This window comes from Photinus pyralis, unplaced genomic scaffold, assembly GCF_008802855.1.
Source record: "Photinus pyralis isolate 1611_PpyrPB1 unplaced genomic scaffold, Ppyr1.3 Ppyr1.4_LG6, whole genome shotgun sequence".
Classification (NCBI taxonomy): Eukaryota; Metazoa; Arthropoda; class Insecta; order Coleoptera; family Lampyridae; genus Photinus; species Photinus pyralis.
Window position 1 is genome coordinate 40,922,490 of NW_022170663.1, and position 16,588 is coordinate 40,939,077.

The window sequence follows — 16,588 nt, forward strand, 5'->3', positions numbered from 1 at the left end:
ATAACTGAAAACTTAAGAATAAAGCATAATAATAATAATAATAATAACATTACCACATGATGACTTGGTTAAGACCTGTCTCATGTGAAGCATACCACCATGAGTGAGTAAAAAACGACGATAATAATAATATATAATTTAAGATAAGATCTCAAAGAATTTAAAGGAATGTTTAGGAAATGATGAAGATAGTATTCGAAAATTGATTGCATTCATTATGGAAACTAAAATTGTCGTAAAACTATAAACACTAACGGCTAATAACCATGCAGTTGATGCCGTAGAACTATAGCAAAAAAAAAAAAATAAGAAACTTAGCAGTGCGCATCTGCGCATGCATATACCGGATGTTTAAAATGTTTGCCTTTGCTAGATGAATAATAACATTACAAAAAATATCTATAAACAAGAAAGTTGACATTGCGCAGTTTGCGCATGCGCACATCTGATTTTTACAGTATGTGATACGCTTGTCTTTACTAGAAGCACCTGTGCTTAATAGATGTATACAGCGTGGACGGTAAGTATGTTGTTGGCTGTAATTAGTGGTTTGCAATCGTCTCTATGGTATAAAGGTAGTGGTAGTACAACCCTAAGTCATAGTGATAAACCCGGATACGTTTAAATTTCGACAAAGGAAATAAGAAAAAGGATTCCAGAATTATTATTGTATGATATCATGAGATCTCCCTGATGTTAAGTAAATTAGTTGCTTTTTTTTGGTACTGCTAAGTCCTCCAGGTCACCATTATATAGTTGCGTGGTAGAGTTTGAATCTGGGTGGGGGCATTGAGAAAGTATAATTGTTGGTTGTTCTTGTTAATTTTGGAAAGGAAGTGTTAGAGGAGGGGCCTTATACTACAATTGCAGTTATCTTATCCATCCAAATGATTCCTCTAATTTTGTATTTCAGTGGAACGTTGTGTCCTGTAGGAGATAAATGCACAAACAAAAGATTTCAAAAATCCGCTTTCTCGCCGTGTGAAGTTTTTAGGACAGACAAAAAGGGACTGGGTATAAGAGCTACTGCGGCGATACCCTTGTAAGATTTAAACAATATCGCTCTAACCTGAATAACAAAGCATGTTATAGTGGGGAATTTATCCTTGAGTATGTTGGCGAGGTCATTGGCCCAGATGAATTTGAAGATCGCGCCACCGAATACTCCAAAGATAAAAATCCGCACTACTATTTTATGTCGCTTAGATCTGATGCGGTAATTGACGCCACTCAAAAAGGTTGGTACGAGGCAATTGGTGTTGTTGTAAATAATGGTCGCGATCGTAGGTAACATCTCACGGTTCATCAACCACTCCTGCGATCCTAACGCTGAAACACAAAAGTGGACTGTTAATGGAGAGTTGCGTATAGGCTTCTTCAGTAAGAGAACTATAATCGCCGGTGAAGAGATTACATTTGACTATCAATTTCAACGATATGGGTAGGAATTATTCTTAGTTGTAACCCATTTTCAATCAGTATTTACAGAAAAGAAGCGCAAAAGTGTTTTTGCGAGTCAAGCTTGTGCAGAGGTTGGCTTGGCGAAGAGCCTGATGATGATGACGATGATGACGAGGAAGAAGAAGAGGAGGAAGAGGAAGATGAGGAAGAAGTAGAGAAGGTGGTGAGGGAAGTTGTCCCAGAGGTGACAAAAGCTGAAGAAGAACAACCACCTTTACCTCCCGAACCGCCTGTCATTGTTCCTGCTACTGAACCAGTTGTTGAGCTCCCGCCACCTGTGACGCCAACACTGGTACCGGAGCCAATCATCAAGGTGGAAACTCCAGAGCCAATCCCTAGTAAAACCCCTCCGGTTGTTACTCCAGCCGAGATTCAACTGCCAGTAAAGGTTCAGACGCCAGCAAGGAAAGAAAAGAAAAAAATCATTAAAAGAAAGATACTGAAAGATTTATTCGAGGATGTGGATGTATGTTTGCATCGCCTACCGTTCTCTGTTGCTCACTCTTTATCTTGCAGGTTGACGAAGAGTTAGAACTGCTGGTTTCGACAGGGTTAAAAAATCGTGCGCAAACCGTCAAACTTTGTCGCTTAATGGTTCGCGCAACCGAAGTTTCACAGAGAACTACATTACTAAGAGTATTGAGACGGGGTGAATTTCCATGTCGAAGGTTGTTTTTGGACTATCACGGTTTACAGCTGATTTATGGATGGATGAGTGATGCACAACAATTGTGTTCAACCAATGAAAAACAAGAGGCTTTAAGGTATGGTAATCTATAACTGTGCTACGCTACTAAAAAATGGAAAATGTTACACAGGCTGGGCATCCTGCAAACATTAGCTACGCTTCCAATTCCCGACAAAACAATGCTCCAAGACAGTAAGGTTCTACCTACTGTCGAATTATGGTCAAAAAAATTAGTCAATATACCCAAAGAATTCGATTCCGAAAGTAATTCACCCATGTTAGACAATGAGGCAGCTCCAATATGTGAGCCAAAAGCTGAGATCACTATTCAGAGTGATCCCACAGAAACATGGAAAAATGATGAGGTGATAAAAGAAGAAGACAAGTTAGAAGAGGATGAGAAGATGGTGTTCAAAAGACCTGTAGACATGTATGAGATAAGGAGATCCGTAGGTATGGATATAGAAAATATACGTTCCGAAAACCTTTGGAGAGTAGAAGAAGATAATGTAAAGTTGGTTCAAGAAATAATTGATATGTTCGAAGAAGATATGGATATTTCCACAATGGTTTTTAATTCCGAAACAAAGGTGGCTGAAGTGCAAAAAGATCGTCCTAAGGAAGATGAAAGAGACTATGAGGGGGAGATAATTTCACTTGCTTTAGAACTACTAAAAACGTGGTCTGTTCTTAAAGAAGTTTTTAGAATACCAAAGAAAGAACGAGTTGAAAAAATGAAAGAACATGAAAGAGAAGCTGATAAAGGCTACAAAGGGGACTCCGAGCATCATTCTGAAAGGGAAAGGGAGAGAGAAAAAGAAAAGGAAAGGCACAGGCGCCAGAAGTTCAGGGAACAAAAGAGGAAAAGCAGAAAGAGTCAAAAACACGAAGATTCGTATCATGGTATGCATAGTAGGATTAATAAACACGAAAGACGAAAGTTATTTGCTATGCAAGTTGAACAAGAAGAAGAGCGGAGATATAAACGAGAGATATGGAGGCAACATGATATCCCATACATGTCTGTAGGCAACGATTCAATGTACTCTTCGCAATATGAACCTTCCAGAAACTTTCAAATGATATGGAACCAACAAAACGGACAGTGGCAGAACTATCCCGTACATTTAAATGCCAATCCTATTATAACCTCAAACCTTACACCCGGATTTAACATTGGCTTAAATTATTCTTATTCAATGCCTGGGACAGTCCCAAATATCTCAGTGTCCCTCCCCAATTTACCAATGCCATCAGTCACAATGTCGAATCCTATGATAAATCCGCAAATCACCAGCATTCCCCCACCAATGCCAGCTATCTCCAACATGTCCGTGCCGCCCCCTAACATCTCGCACATGCAACAAAACATCCATCGTCCATTAATTCCTCATACAATGCCAGCCATACCGAATGTCCCCACTCTCAATATACCTACAAACATACCGCCACCGTCTCTTCCTCGAATAATTCCTCAAGCGACGAGCATTTCTCTTCCAGAAAATATAACTTTGCAAACAAACATTCCTCCACCGACGAATGTTACTCCCATATCAAATTTACAATCGCAAAGCCTGTCGATGCAGCCAACCAATATTCCGCCACCTAATATTTCACAGCACGTTTTTAATTCGGAAAAACAGCCAGAAAAAGAGATACAGGTAAGAATTGCCTTGCACTTACACACATATAAGTGTAATTTTATGCTTTGATACATTAGCGTAAAGGTAGCCATTTTTTTGAGATTTAATATTGCCAATAGGTGTGATTTTTCAAATTCTATAAGGTTGCTTCATATAAAAATTTGGTGGTAATCTGGTGGTCTGCATTCTTGGTATTTACATGCAAGACATTAGATTATCTGGCCAAAACAATAAAAAATCTAAAATTGATACTATTTCTAAAACAAAATGTAATACTCAGTTCGAAAATTAATTATTCAGTGCCTCATTAATATTCACATAACTGCTAGCCCCACCAAAAAGTGGTTGCGCATTCGCAAATTAAATTTTAAAAAATACTTCAAAATTAATACGACTTATTTGAGCAAAAGTGGGCCTGTACGTGATCTCTACCAACACACTGTGGTTGATATATTCACACCTACGCACACAGGTACGCCTTGTCCAGATTTTTCTTTGTATCTTTGGCACTGCATTCTCAAGATATACGTTTTGACACTACTAATACATATATTTCGTCTAGATGTTCCATTTTCCTTCTGTGAATACCCTCCTCCGACACTCTTGATATCAAAATAGTTGTCCTGATGTTAGCAATCGATGTGTCGCCCAGACGTTCTATTTTCTCTTTGTCGGTATCCTCCTCTGAAAATTCATTCTCAACATATTCGCACTTGCAGTTAATAAATAAATAATAAATGTTTGGACTTCAATAGATATGCTTTGACCAAATGTTTCAATAGCCCTTTGTGTGAACGCTCTCCCGACATTCCATTCGCGATATATTCACACTTAGTTTTGAGATCATCGATAGATGGCACCCCTTTTTGCCTTTGTCTGACTCGTCCAACACTGTTCTTGAAATATGAGGAATGATAACTTATCTTGAAAAGATGTTGGAGAGTAGGTAGGAATTAATTTCTGCTGTTGAGACTTTATTTGAATACCTCTTTTTAGTCCCCCCCCTCCCCCAATTACAAAATGGTAATGAATTATTAGCGATCCCGATAATAGGTCTTGGAGGAAAGGGATAGTTATTAGAAGTCAGTACCATGAAGAATGAAGAATAAAACCAAAGATAAACTCTATTTCTACTCCCCTCCCCCATCACCCACTGTTCTCGAATAGGAGTTGTGCAGGAAAGTTTTAGTTTGTAGGAACCAATTCTATTTGATGAGACCTTTCATTTGAATACCAGGAAGGGTGGTTCACCCCTAGCCCCTCCCCTCCATGTTTAAAAGTTTTACTTTGCACCACTAGTTCAAAACCATAGAAAGTGGGTCCGAACAAAACGCAAACAGCACATTTTTTAAAATTCTTAATAAATGCACTAAAAATCAATAATTCAGTAACTCAAATATGCGCATTTGGTTCAAATGATAGCAACATAATACCCCCTCTCCATAAAAATCATCCATTCTCGAAAACAAAATTATGCCGTTACTCAACAGTAGTACATTTCACGCAACGATTTAAATGATATTGAAAGGTGGTATTAATGCCCTCATCATGATTCATGTCCATCCTCAAATATCTGAATGGGGGGCGGGCGGTCACCTCTCAGCAACATTTAAATATGATTAACTAAAAATCATTTAAAAGGAAAAGGAAATTTTAATTGTACTTTTTGGGAATATATGTTGTATGTATTTTCCTTATTTGTAAAATAATGAGAGGGTAGGGTAGAGGTCATTAAAACATGCATTTTATGGATTTTAAAGGATTTGAGATTAATTTTAAATGGCGCGTTCTCAAAAAACTGAAATATTTTTGGCAACAGATTGGAAATATTAAAAAACATTTAATGAATGTCGAATTGAGGTGTTACAAAATGCGAAAAAAAGGTGCAAATAGTTTCCACAAAAGGTGCTTTGTAAACGTCATAGAAGTCCTGAAAGACTTCGAGCACTCTTATCTAAAATGAACAGAAACTTGTATAAAATGGTTTAGTGAGAGTCCTGTATGGAATTTTTAGGTTCTTTCTAGAGCGTGTAGTCCTAAAGACTTTAAAATTAGGAAATACTATTCGAAGGCTCTTGTACTGTAAGGTTCAAGCAGCTCCGGGGGGCACTAAAGGTCCTTTGATTTCCGTGGAAGCGTTTGTGAGGCTTTCCAAACCTTCTTGCACTTTCCAAACAATTCTATAGCATTTCAAGGACCTTAAATCTTTCCTAATGCTGCCAAAAACCTTATGTGCACCCTCTAGAACCATACCAGCATAAAAAACTCTGAAAAAATGTGGTAAGCTCTAGCAGAACAGAGAAAAGCTCAGAATGTCATTTAAAGTTCAACATTAAAGCACGAAGGAATGTTCAAAACTAATTTTTTTAGGTAAAATTTGCGGGACCTATTCCCCCACCAGCTAAATTACCACCCAAATGGAAATGCGCGAAAGATAAATATGGTCGTCCCTACTATTATCACATAAAAATACGCATATCCCAGTGGGAACCACCAGAAATTCCTCCACATCTTGAACTGGATGAGGAATGTAAGCAGAAATAATTGTTTAACTTATATTTCGACAAAAAACGTATTGTAGCTACAGAATCGTCATCCAGTTCAGAAACTAGCAGTCTAAGCTCGGATTCATCATCGGAGGATAGTGACGAAGACGATTTAGAAGAGTCAAAATTAGCGGCGAGTGTGCGTAAAAAACATTCACTCTTGGATTCACTCGATAAATGCAGTCCACAAATTGAATTAAGCCCGAACGACTCTTGCACTATTACGAATGAAGAGGAGGAGATGCTTGATACGAGCGTGACTTCCCTCGACGAAAGACTGCAAGAGGAGTTTAACGTGTTGAAACGTGAATGCTCAACAAACCGAGAATCGGCGTCCAAACGAAAACGGTTAGGTTTGGTAACCGAAGTGCATATAATAAGCGTAAGTTTTCTCGCAGTTGTTAATTCACTCAATTGTATTTTACAGCCGCGCACCGAAGAGGATAAGGTATTGGCGAAAGAGAATTTGAGAAAATATAAGGAAAATAAAGAGAGATTGAAACGGCAAAAAGAGACGTCGGCAGAACAAACTAAAAAGCGGGTAAAAGTTACAATTAAGACGCCTAAATCGTCACGTAAACACAAAACGTTGACAAAAATCCAATTAAAAGAAGCTATGGATTTAAATTCTGAATCTGCTAGGAAAATTAAAGAATCATTTACATCAATTATGGCCGGTGTCATGGTCGGAATATTAAATCCCTATAGGAAGGCTGACTGTAAGGAGGGAAAAATCACGAATACAGAAGATTTCAAACATCTTGCTAGAAAGGTATGTTACAAGCAGGATCAATTAAATAAAAGGTATTGCATAGTGTGCTCATATTATTAATACTTTGTACGGCCGGTTGCAGGAAAGCGAATTATAATCAAAATCCTACATTATTTGCCAAATCTGGGTTTAAACAAGAATTGTGACATTTGATTGGTTGCATACTGCAGTATAAAGCCAATCAAATGTCTTAATACCGGATTAAACAATGCTCCTGGATTATTTTTTTGTGCAACTGGCCGTAAGGGACCAACTTGCTAATTTCCAAAATATTTGAAAAACAAAATCTTATTTTGCAAATTAGTATCCATTCACAAACGGTCCTTAATAAAAATTGGCTAATCTTTAAGGGCCAAAACTTTGTCAACATCCTGCTTTAAATAGGGGAATAGTAATGCAGATTGTGATGGATTTTGGTATTACTCTGGAGAAGGTTATTTAAATTCACACATTTTTCACGTAGGGAATTAATGTAACAATCGTCACTATTGTCTTTTTGATCTGTGTCTGATTGCAGAGTGAGAGAGTAAATAATTGGAAATGGGCAACATTATGTTATTTGATAAACAGACGTCATATGTGTGTTTTAATGGCACTGAATGTGTTAATCGAAATTTTGCTTTGCACACTACGTGTTTGTTTTTTTTTTCAGCTAACTCATTTCGTAATGATAAAGGAATTAAAGCACTGCCAGAATTTAGAAGACTTAACGTGTACAGAAAGTGTGAAATCAAAAGCAAAAGAATTTGTAAGGAAATATATGTCGAAGTTTGGAGAATTGTATGTAAGACCGCCAGATGATCTGGACTATTAGTTAAGTGATGTTCAATTTGTGTCTGTGATAGAACCTTGTAATTGTTAACTTATTTTACAATTTTTGTATATTATAATTTGAAAACGAGTTGCGATTCAATTTTTTTTGTGCATGCGAGTTATAGTGTTGTAGACTTAAGTACAAACATAATTTTTTAAGCAGAAACTGTTCCAATCAAGATGTAAGATATTTCAGCTACTTTTCTAATCATCATTTTGATTTAAACATGATACTTATCGTGACAGGGTGTCAATGTGAACGTACCTGAGAGACTTTGCTTGTACAAAAAAAAACCATGACCTCCCCATGCGATTATGTTGTATTTTATCTTAAAGGTGCTCCCTTGTATATATTCAGGTTATACACAAATCAGGATTTAGTACTACCATCGATTAAAAAGATAAGAAAATGTGATTTTTTATTATACCTAAATTGGAAGTACACTCGATTATCCGCGGTTTTTGAGTACCTTCAGCCATTGTTTAACTGCTATCAGCAATTTTGCAACTTATCTGTGAAATCTGGATATCGGCACCACTCAATTATGCGGATAATCTGGAATTTACTGTACACTTTCTTGAATCAGATATGTTGAACCTCCAAAACGCTATCTTGTCAAGCAAACATACACAAAGTAATTGGTGTGGTCACAGTTGGGCCACGCTTTGCTGTGGTAAAATGTGGAGGCGATTGTCGTGGATGCAACTTCCTTGTCTCAAGGGATTGATGTCAAAGACACTGTCTATTCTCATTAATACTCGCTGGGCATCAGTTCATTAAAATACGTCAGCGTAGATGCTTTTTAGAGACTTAAATAATTGTTTTTTTATTTGCGACATTTTCAATGCGAAATAAGATCACTCACTAGTAGGCGGGGAACACTTTGTAACCCGAAGGCGGAATCTTCAAATGAGTATAACTTTTGTTTGTTTGTTTTTGTTGTCCGGCCAAGAATTGCAGTGGAACTTTTTTCGTCAAATTTTTAAAAACTAATTCTCGATTCGTCATTTTCATGTTCAAAAACCCCCAGATACCAAATTTCGTCGAAATCAGAATTTTTTTCGCACCCCCGAGCAGGGGTGCGCCCTTTCGTGATAGGAATTTTGAAAATTGCTTTTCAAAATCGGATAGAGCATACCCGAAAACCTATTCAAAGACGTGCCACCCATCTTTGTAACTCTTGGTTGCTGAGAAAAAAATTAAAGAAGAAATCCAAATTTCATTACTGCTTTGGGGGTGGCTTCCAAACGAAACACGTTGGACCCTCGGTGTTTTTGGAAAAAGTGCCCCTCTATCACCCAATTTTTTTTACATGCCGTCATGTAACACCCTGTATATTAAGGTAAACGCTTTATTAAGAGGGGATTTTTTGCGTTTGGTGTTTAACAATATTTACATTTTTTGCTTTCCGCCTTTTGCATTTTTGCAAACTACGTTTTATAAGTACCGCAATTTTGAGCTTTCCGTAAATCTACTTTGTATTCATGCCGTTTAAATTTTGCTTTTACATTAACTTTACCGCACCGTATAACTATAGCTTTTGTTTTTCCTTGCACAGGTAATTCCTACCGCTCCGTTTTTGTTATTTCCGTTTACATAATTATAAAATGGGATATTATCTCGCTTCCCTGCAATTACTTTCCCGTACAAACCGCTATTGAATCCGACTATTTACTGTTCCCGCTTAGGGAAATCGCTGTGCGCTTTAAGTTTGTTTTAGCATTAATCAGTAGCCGCTCACCGCTTGCCGTTTAGAATTCCGTTCTCCATTCGAGTCGCCGACTGCATCTTGTCCAGAAGCTTCTGGAACTCCAGTTCCGCCGACTATGGTCGCCGTCATCGTCTACAGATTTTGATTTGTAAATCAAACGCAACACGTTACTAAATAACAAACTATTTCGTAATGCTTTGTTCCAGAATCACAACTGGGCAATTTCAGGAAAGAGGCAGCAATTTCAAGATGTCATAGAGCTATAATTTTCAGAATTCGATAATATGTATTCTAAATATGGAAAAATATGTTTTAATGTTTGTATTTGAATTGTTGTGTATGTCCTATCATAATATTGTTTTTTAGCAACCTGAAAAAAATACTGGGAATCGGGAACAAAAATACTAATAGCCAGAATCGGAACCCCTTAAAAAATAAACCTATAATTCATATGAGGTGGTTACGTATGTGGTTTGAGTAAGAGTGGTTTAATAATAAAGCCATTTTGAGATGCTCTATATAATTATGGATGAATATACAAATGGACTACTTGACACGATACATATTACGTTGGGCCTAGGCCAAGGACGTCTGGTACAGTCGTAGCTTCGGAGGTGGCTCACGCCACGCTGTCATATATCACACCTTCCTATTGAGTTAAGACTACTTTACAAATTCATTAAGATAAGAAGGTTTCTGAATGTGTCTTCCAGATCGGGTCACATTTTGTTGAGGCTCGTTATTTATTTCAAGACTTTTGTCATTACCACTTTCCGAGATCAGATCTGGATTTACATCATCGTCACTAACTACATTTTCATTTACATTGTCTGACATGTACATAAGTGCATTGGGCGAAGTACGAATGTGCTTTGAATTTCTAATAACAAGTTTGTTGTGCTGATTTTGGACCATGTACGATCTTGGATTGGTTGTAGGAGTAATTATTTTTGCAGGCTCCCATAACTTGGTTAAAGGATTTTGTAAAGCAACATTTTGATCCTTTTGAAATAGCGGCCGTTCACTTGCCTTTTTATCATAATTCAATTTAATTTGTACATTTCTATCGCTCAACTTACTGTAAGCATCTTCGTACACCACCTTTGGTTTTAACAGTTCTTGTTTAATCGGTAAGTTAGTATTTAATAGTCTACTCATCAGAATTTGTGATGGACTATAATCTACCCCCGCCACAGGTGTTGCTCTATAATCTAACAGTGCTTCGTTAATTTCATTGACATTATTACATTTTTTAATTATCAATTTAGCAATACCTACTCCCCTTTCTGCCAAACCATTACTTTTAGCATAGTATAGACTGGAGAACTGGAGCTGTATATTATGTGTATTACAAAATGTTCTAAATTGACTACTGTTAAATGGAACATTGTCACAAATGATTTGTTTCGGCATTCCATGTGTTGCGAACACAGGAAAAAGCCTGCTTACAATTTCCGTAATAGTTTTGTTATTTAACGGTAGTATTTCTAACCATTTTGATAAATAGTCAACTACTATTAAATAATTCCTTTTTGCATATTCTGCTATGTCAATTCCAATTTTATGAAAAGGATACTTTGGAATTTCATGTTGCAGCAAAGGTTCATTGTTACACGATTTTTGATAATGTTCGCACAGACGACATTTTTTAACAAAATGCTCTATGTCTTGACTTATTGAAGGCCAATAATACGTTTTTCTAAGCCGCTGCTTACACTTTACTATACCTAAGTGAGCTTTTCCATGAGCAAGTGATAATAAGTAATTTTGTAAACTAATTGGTACAACTATTTTTTGATCACACATTAAGATATCGTCATTAACATACAATTCTTCACGGATTTTGTAAAATCTTAACAAACTATTACTAGATATCTTTTTGTTAAATTTACTCCAATTTTGGTTAATATTCTCAATAACTTGCGTGAGAGTCAAATCACGTTTTGTCTCTTCTGCAATTTTCATTAAATTTTTATCCGGAATGGATAGAAATTCGCTTAAAGTCAAACTATGAACAATGTCACTCATATCAGGATCATCATTAACATTTTCTGTTATGAATGATCGTGAAAGATGATCTGCCAACACCATTTGTGCACCTGGCAAGTATTTTACAGTAAATTGATACTTAAGTACTTTTAATTTCAATCTCTGAATACGATTGGTACTTTTATGAATACATTTACTGAATATGCTAATCAACGGTTTATGATCAGTTTCAATTAATACATTGTGACCATACACCAGTTGATGAAATCGATTTAATGCGAACACAATTGCAAGCAACTCTTTCTCTAGAACAGAATAATTCTTTTCACTATTATTTAAGGATCTAGACGCGAATGCGACTGGTCTTTTGTTTTGCAACAAGGCACAACCAATTCCATGATTACTCGCATCAGTTTGAATTACTATATTTTCTTTTGGATTAAAATGCTTTANGTATGTGGTTTGAGTAAGAGTGGTTTAATAATAATGCCATTTTGAGATGCTCTATATAATTATGGATGAATATATAAATGGACTACTTGACACGATACATATTACATTGGGCCATGACCAAGGGCATCTGGTCCAGTCGTAGCTTCGGAGGTGGCTCACGCCACGCTGTCATATATCACACCTTCCTATTGAGTTAAGACTACTTTACAAATTCATTAAGATAAGAAGGTTTCTGAATGTGTCTTCCAGATCGGGTCACATTTTGTTGAGGCTCGTTATTTATTTCAAGACTTTTGTCATTACCACTTTCCGAGATCAGATCTGGATTTACATCATCGTCACTAACTACATTTTCATTTACATTGTCTGACATGTACATAAGTGCATTGGGCGAAGTACGAATGTGCTTTGAATTTCTAATAACAAGTTTGTTGTGCTGATTTTGGACCATGTACGATCTTGGATTGGTTGTAGGAGTAATTATTTTTGCAGGCTCCCATAACTTGGTTAAAGGATTTTGTAAAGCAACATTTTGATCCTTTTGAAATAGCGGCCGTTCACTTGCCTTTTTATCATAATTCAATTTAATTTGTACATTTCTATCGCTCAACTTACTGTAAGCATCTTCGTACACCACCTTTGGTTTTAACAGTTCTTGTTTAATCGGTAAGTTAGTATTTAATAGTCTACTCATCAGAATTTGTGATGGACTATAATCTACCCCCGCCACAGGTGTTGCTCTATAATCTAACAGTGCTTCGTTAATTTCATTGACATTATTACATTTTTTAATTATCAATTTAGCAATACCTACTCCCCTTTCTGCCAAACCATTACTTTTAGCATAGTATAGACTGGAGAACTGGAGCTGTATATTATGTGTATTACAAAATGTTCTAAATTGACTACTGTTAAATGGAACATTGTCACAAATGATTTGTTTCGGCATTCCATGTGTTGCGAACACAGGAAAAAGCCTGCTTACAAGATTTACTATACCTAAGTGAGCTTTTCCATGAGCAAGTGATAATAAGTAATTTTGTAAACTAATTGGTACAACTATTTTTTGATCACACATTAAGATATCGTCATTAACATACAATTCTTCACGGATTTTGTAAAATCTTAACAAACTATTACTAGATATCTTTTTGTTAAATTTACTCCAATTTTGGTTAATATTCTCAATAACTTGCGTGAGAGTCAAATCACGTTTTGTCTCTTCTGCAATTTTCATTAAATTTTTATCCGGAATGGATAGAAATTCGCTTAAAGTCAAACTATGAACAATGTCACTCATATCAGGATCATCATTAACATTTTCTGTTATGAATGATCGTGAAAGATGATCTGCCAACACCATTTGTGCACCTGGCAAGTATTTTACAGTAAATTGATACTTAAGTACTTTTAATTTCAATCTCTGAATACGATTGGTACTTTTATGAATACATTTACTGAATATGCTAATCAACGGTTTATGATCAGTTTCAATTAATACATTGTGACCATACACCAGTTGATGAAATCGATTTAATGCGAACACAATTGCAAGCAACTCTTTCTCTAGAACAGAATAATTCTTTTCACTATTATTTAAGGATCTAGACGCGAATGCGACTGGTCTTTTGTTTTGCAACAAGGCACAACCAATTCCATGATTACTCGCATCAGTTTGAATTACTATATTTTCTTTTGGATTAAAATGCTTTAAAGTCGTGATATTAATTAATTTTAATTTTATTTGATCTACTGCTGTTTGTTGCCTGTTGGTCCACTGCCAATCTTGGTTAGTTCTTAACAATAACCTTAATGAATTCGTTAATTCAGATAATTTTGGTATAAAAGAGTGGAAATAATTGACTAATCCTAAAAATCTCTGAAGCTCTTTTTTATTAACTGGATTAGGCATCTTAGCAATAGCTTCTAACTGTTTGCTATCAGGACGAACACCCTGTTCATTAAATATTAAACCTAAGTACATAACTTTCCCAACTTTATACTGAATCTTAGAGTAGTTAAATTTTACATTATATTGACTCGCTTTATCCATTACTTTACTAAAGATTTTGTCATGAGTTACCTCGTCCTCTGCTGCTATTATGAGATCATCGAAGTATACCTGTACACCTTCCAAATCACCAAAAATACGTTCTAATTCCCTTTGAAATATTTCAGGGCTTGAACTTAAACCAAAAGGTAATCTGTTATATTTGTAACGACCAAACGGTGTTGCAAAGGTACATAGGTAAGATGATTCATCATCAAGAGGTATTTGATGAAACCCATCCTTCATATCTAATACACTAAAGACTTTTTTACCAGCTAAGTTTGTACGAAGCTCTTCCATTGTCGGTATTACATGATGTTCTCTCTTGATAACCTTATTTAACTGCGATGGGTTGAGGCATATTCGTATGGACCCATTTTTCTTCTCCACGATTATTATATCATTCACCCAGTCAGTTGGTCGCGTCACCTTGGATATGATGGTCTGGTCTTCTAATGTTTTTAACGCTGCTTGCAGTTTTTCCTTTATGCAGGAGGCATATCTTCGAGCTGGCTTTACAGTAGGAACTGCATTCTCCGAGAGGCAAATTTTGTAATTAAAAGGCAGCTTACCCAAACCTAAAAATACATTTTTATATTTAGTAAAAATATTGTCATTATCCAAGCTATTTGACACATTGTTAACCCGTTTTACTAAGTTCATGTCAACAGCAGTTGATAACCCTAGTATTGGCTTTGCATTAACTTTAGCAACCACAAATGAAATCGAAGTCTCGACCGAATCACTTACTTTACACGGAATTTTAACAATACCGAAAGTTTCAATTTTAGTACCACCATATGCTATTAACACAGAATTAGTCTCCTTTAGGCTAAACCTGCTAAAATAAGTCTTATAATAATTATACGGAAGAACATTAATGTCTGCTCCTGTATCAATTTTAAAGTCCACCGATAACCGATTGTCTAACATTATCGCATGTGTCCAACTTTTACTTAAAGCACCTGATTTTATACTTCGCACTGTCAATTCGTTTGTAAACCATGCCTGTTCAGGTTCATCTCGTTCATTATTAAAATCTAATTCGTTGACACCTTTTTTGTCAGCTTTTCTCCATCGCCCGACTTGTGTCGCCCTAGCCTGTTTACACCCTACTTTAAAATGGTTAAACCGACCACACTGGTTACATTTAAGCCCATAGGCAGGACAAGCACGAATTGCATGAGTCTTACCACATTTTTTACACTGATAGTTATCATTATGACCATTTTCAGAACTACCGCTATTGGTCCCTTTTTTACTATGTCCAATTTTTAATTTATTAATATTTAGTTCATTTCCTTTACCTTCACGCATTAATTTCACCTGTTGTTTGCTGACTTCAGCTGCTCGGCACAAGTTGCTAGCCTTCTCCAGATTTATGTCAGCTTCTCTCAACAGTGCTTCCTGTAGTCCTCTATCTCTAATGCCCAGTATTATTTTATCCCGCACCAGGCTCTCTTCTTGTTTTTCAAACTCACATATTTTTGCTATTTTCTTTAAATCTGTAAGAAAGTTATCGAATGACTCACCCTCCGCCTGGTTGCGGTTAAAGAATTTGTATCTGTTAAAGACCTGATTCTTTCTCGGTATGCAGTGGTCTTCGAAGCATTGTAACACTTTCCCAATATCTTTTCTGTCTTCATTCGAGAGATTAAATGTATTGAACAGCTGCAGCCCATCGTCACCGATCGTGTTTAATAACATAGCCACTTGAACTGACCCCGATTTTTTAGTATATTCGGTTGCCTCCAAAAATATTTGGAATCGTTGTTTAAATAACTTCCAGTTCTCTGCGACGTCTTCGCTTAGATTCAATGATGATGGGGGCTTGAAATTTTCCATGTTCACCTTAGTAAAGAAACGTGTTATAACTTTTACTACTATTTTACACCTGACACCATGTTAAGTATGTGGTTTGAGTAAGAGTGGTTTAATAATACTGCCATTTTGAGATGCTCTATATAATTATGGATGAATATATGAATGGACTACTTGACACGATACATATTACATTGGGGCATGACCAAGGACATCTGGTCCAGTCGTAGCTTCGGAGGTGGCTCACGCCACGCTGTCATATATACAGTATTATATGCCATCGTATTTGGTTTCACACTCGATTTCTTGTTCGAAAAGCGTGCACTTGGAACGATCATGCACCGGTAGGTGTTGCAAACATACAATTAGGTTCAATTCGCATTCTAAAACAGTTAGAGAATATTGTCACCACAATATGCCACTGTTTTCGGTAGTCCCTAAAAAATATGGTCTGTAGTGTTAGTCGATCAGATTTAGCTGGTATTGTTAATTACAAATGATTAAACATTCGCACGAAACGTTTTCAGGTGTGCAGTGTAACGGGTAATTACAAAACCAGGACTGACAAGCCCGCTTGTATTAATAATTTTGGTTTCACGTTTAAATCATATAAACAAATAATGGTAATTTCTTATAAAAT

At 36.3% G+C, this 16,588-nt stretch overlaps 2 protein-coding genes across 6 annotated transcripts; one reads left to right on the forward strand and one right to left on the reverse strand.

Moving 5' to 3' along the window:
• Positions 1-887: 887 nt before the first annotated feature.
• On the forward strand, positions 888-8,011 carry LOC116174642 (histone-lysine N-methyltransferase SETD2-like). The gene is made up of 10 exons (XM_031492583.1): positions 888-1,042; positions 1,093-1,238; positions 1,288-1,441; positions 1,489-1,927; positions 1,978-2,225; positions 2,280-3,810; positions 6,163-6,322; positions 6,374-6,720; positions 6,766-7,110; positions 7,763-8,011. The coding sequence occupies exons 1-10, from the start codon at positions 888-890 to the stop codon at positions 7,922-7,924; spliced, it is 3,687 nt and encodes a 1,228-aa protein (XP_031348443.1). The 3' UTR covers positions 7,925-8,011.
• Positions 8,012-10,215: 2,204 nt separating this feature from the next.
• Positions 10,216-16,201, reverse strand: LOC116173662 (uncharacterized protein K02A2.6-like). 5 transcript variants are annotated; one of them, XM_031491294.1, is made up of 3 exons: positions 15,703-15,884; positions 13,077-15,632; positions 10,216-11,362 (listed from the first exon to the last, which is right to left on the reverse strand). In XM_031491294.1, the coding sequence occupies exons 1-3, from the start codon at positions 15,737-15,739 to the stop codon at positions 10,299-10,301; spliced, it is 3,657 nt and encodes a 1,218-aa protein (XP_031347154.1). In that variant the 5' UTR covers positions 15,740-15,884; the 3' UTR covers positions 10,216-10,298. The 5 variants fall into 5 exon arrangements, with proteins under 5 accessions (XP_031347154.1, XP_031347153.1, XP_031347152.1 ...); XM_031491293.1 differs by having other exon boundaries at positions 10,216-12,013; positions 13,728-16,201; XM_031491292.1 differs by having other exon boundaries at positions 13,077-16,201.
• Between the last annotated feature and the right edge of the window lie 387 nt (positions 16,202-16,588).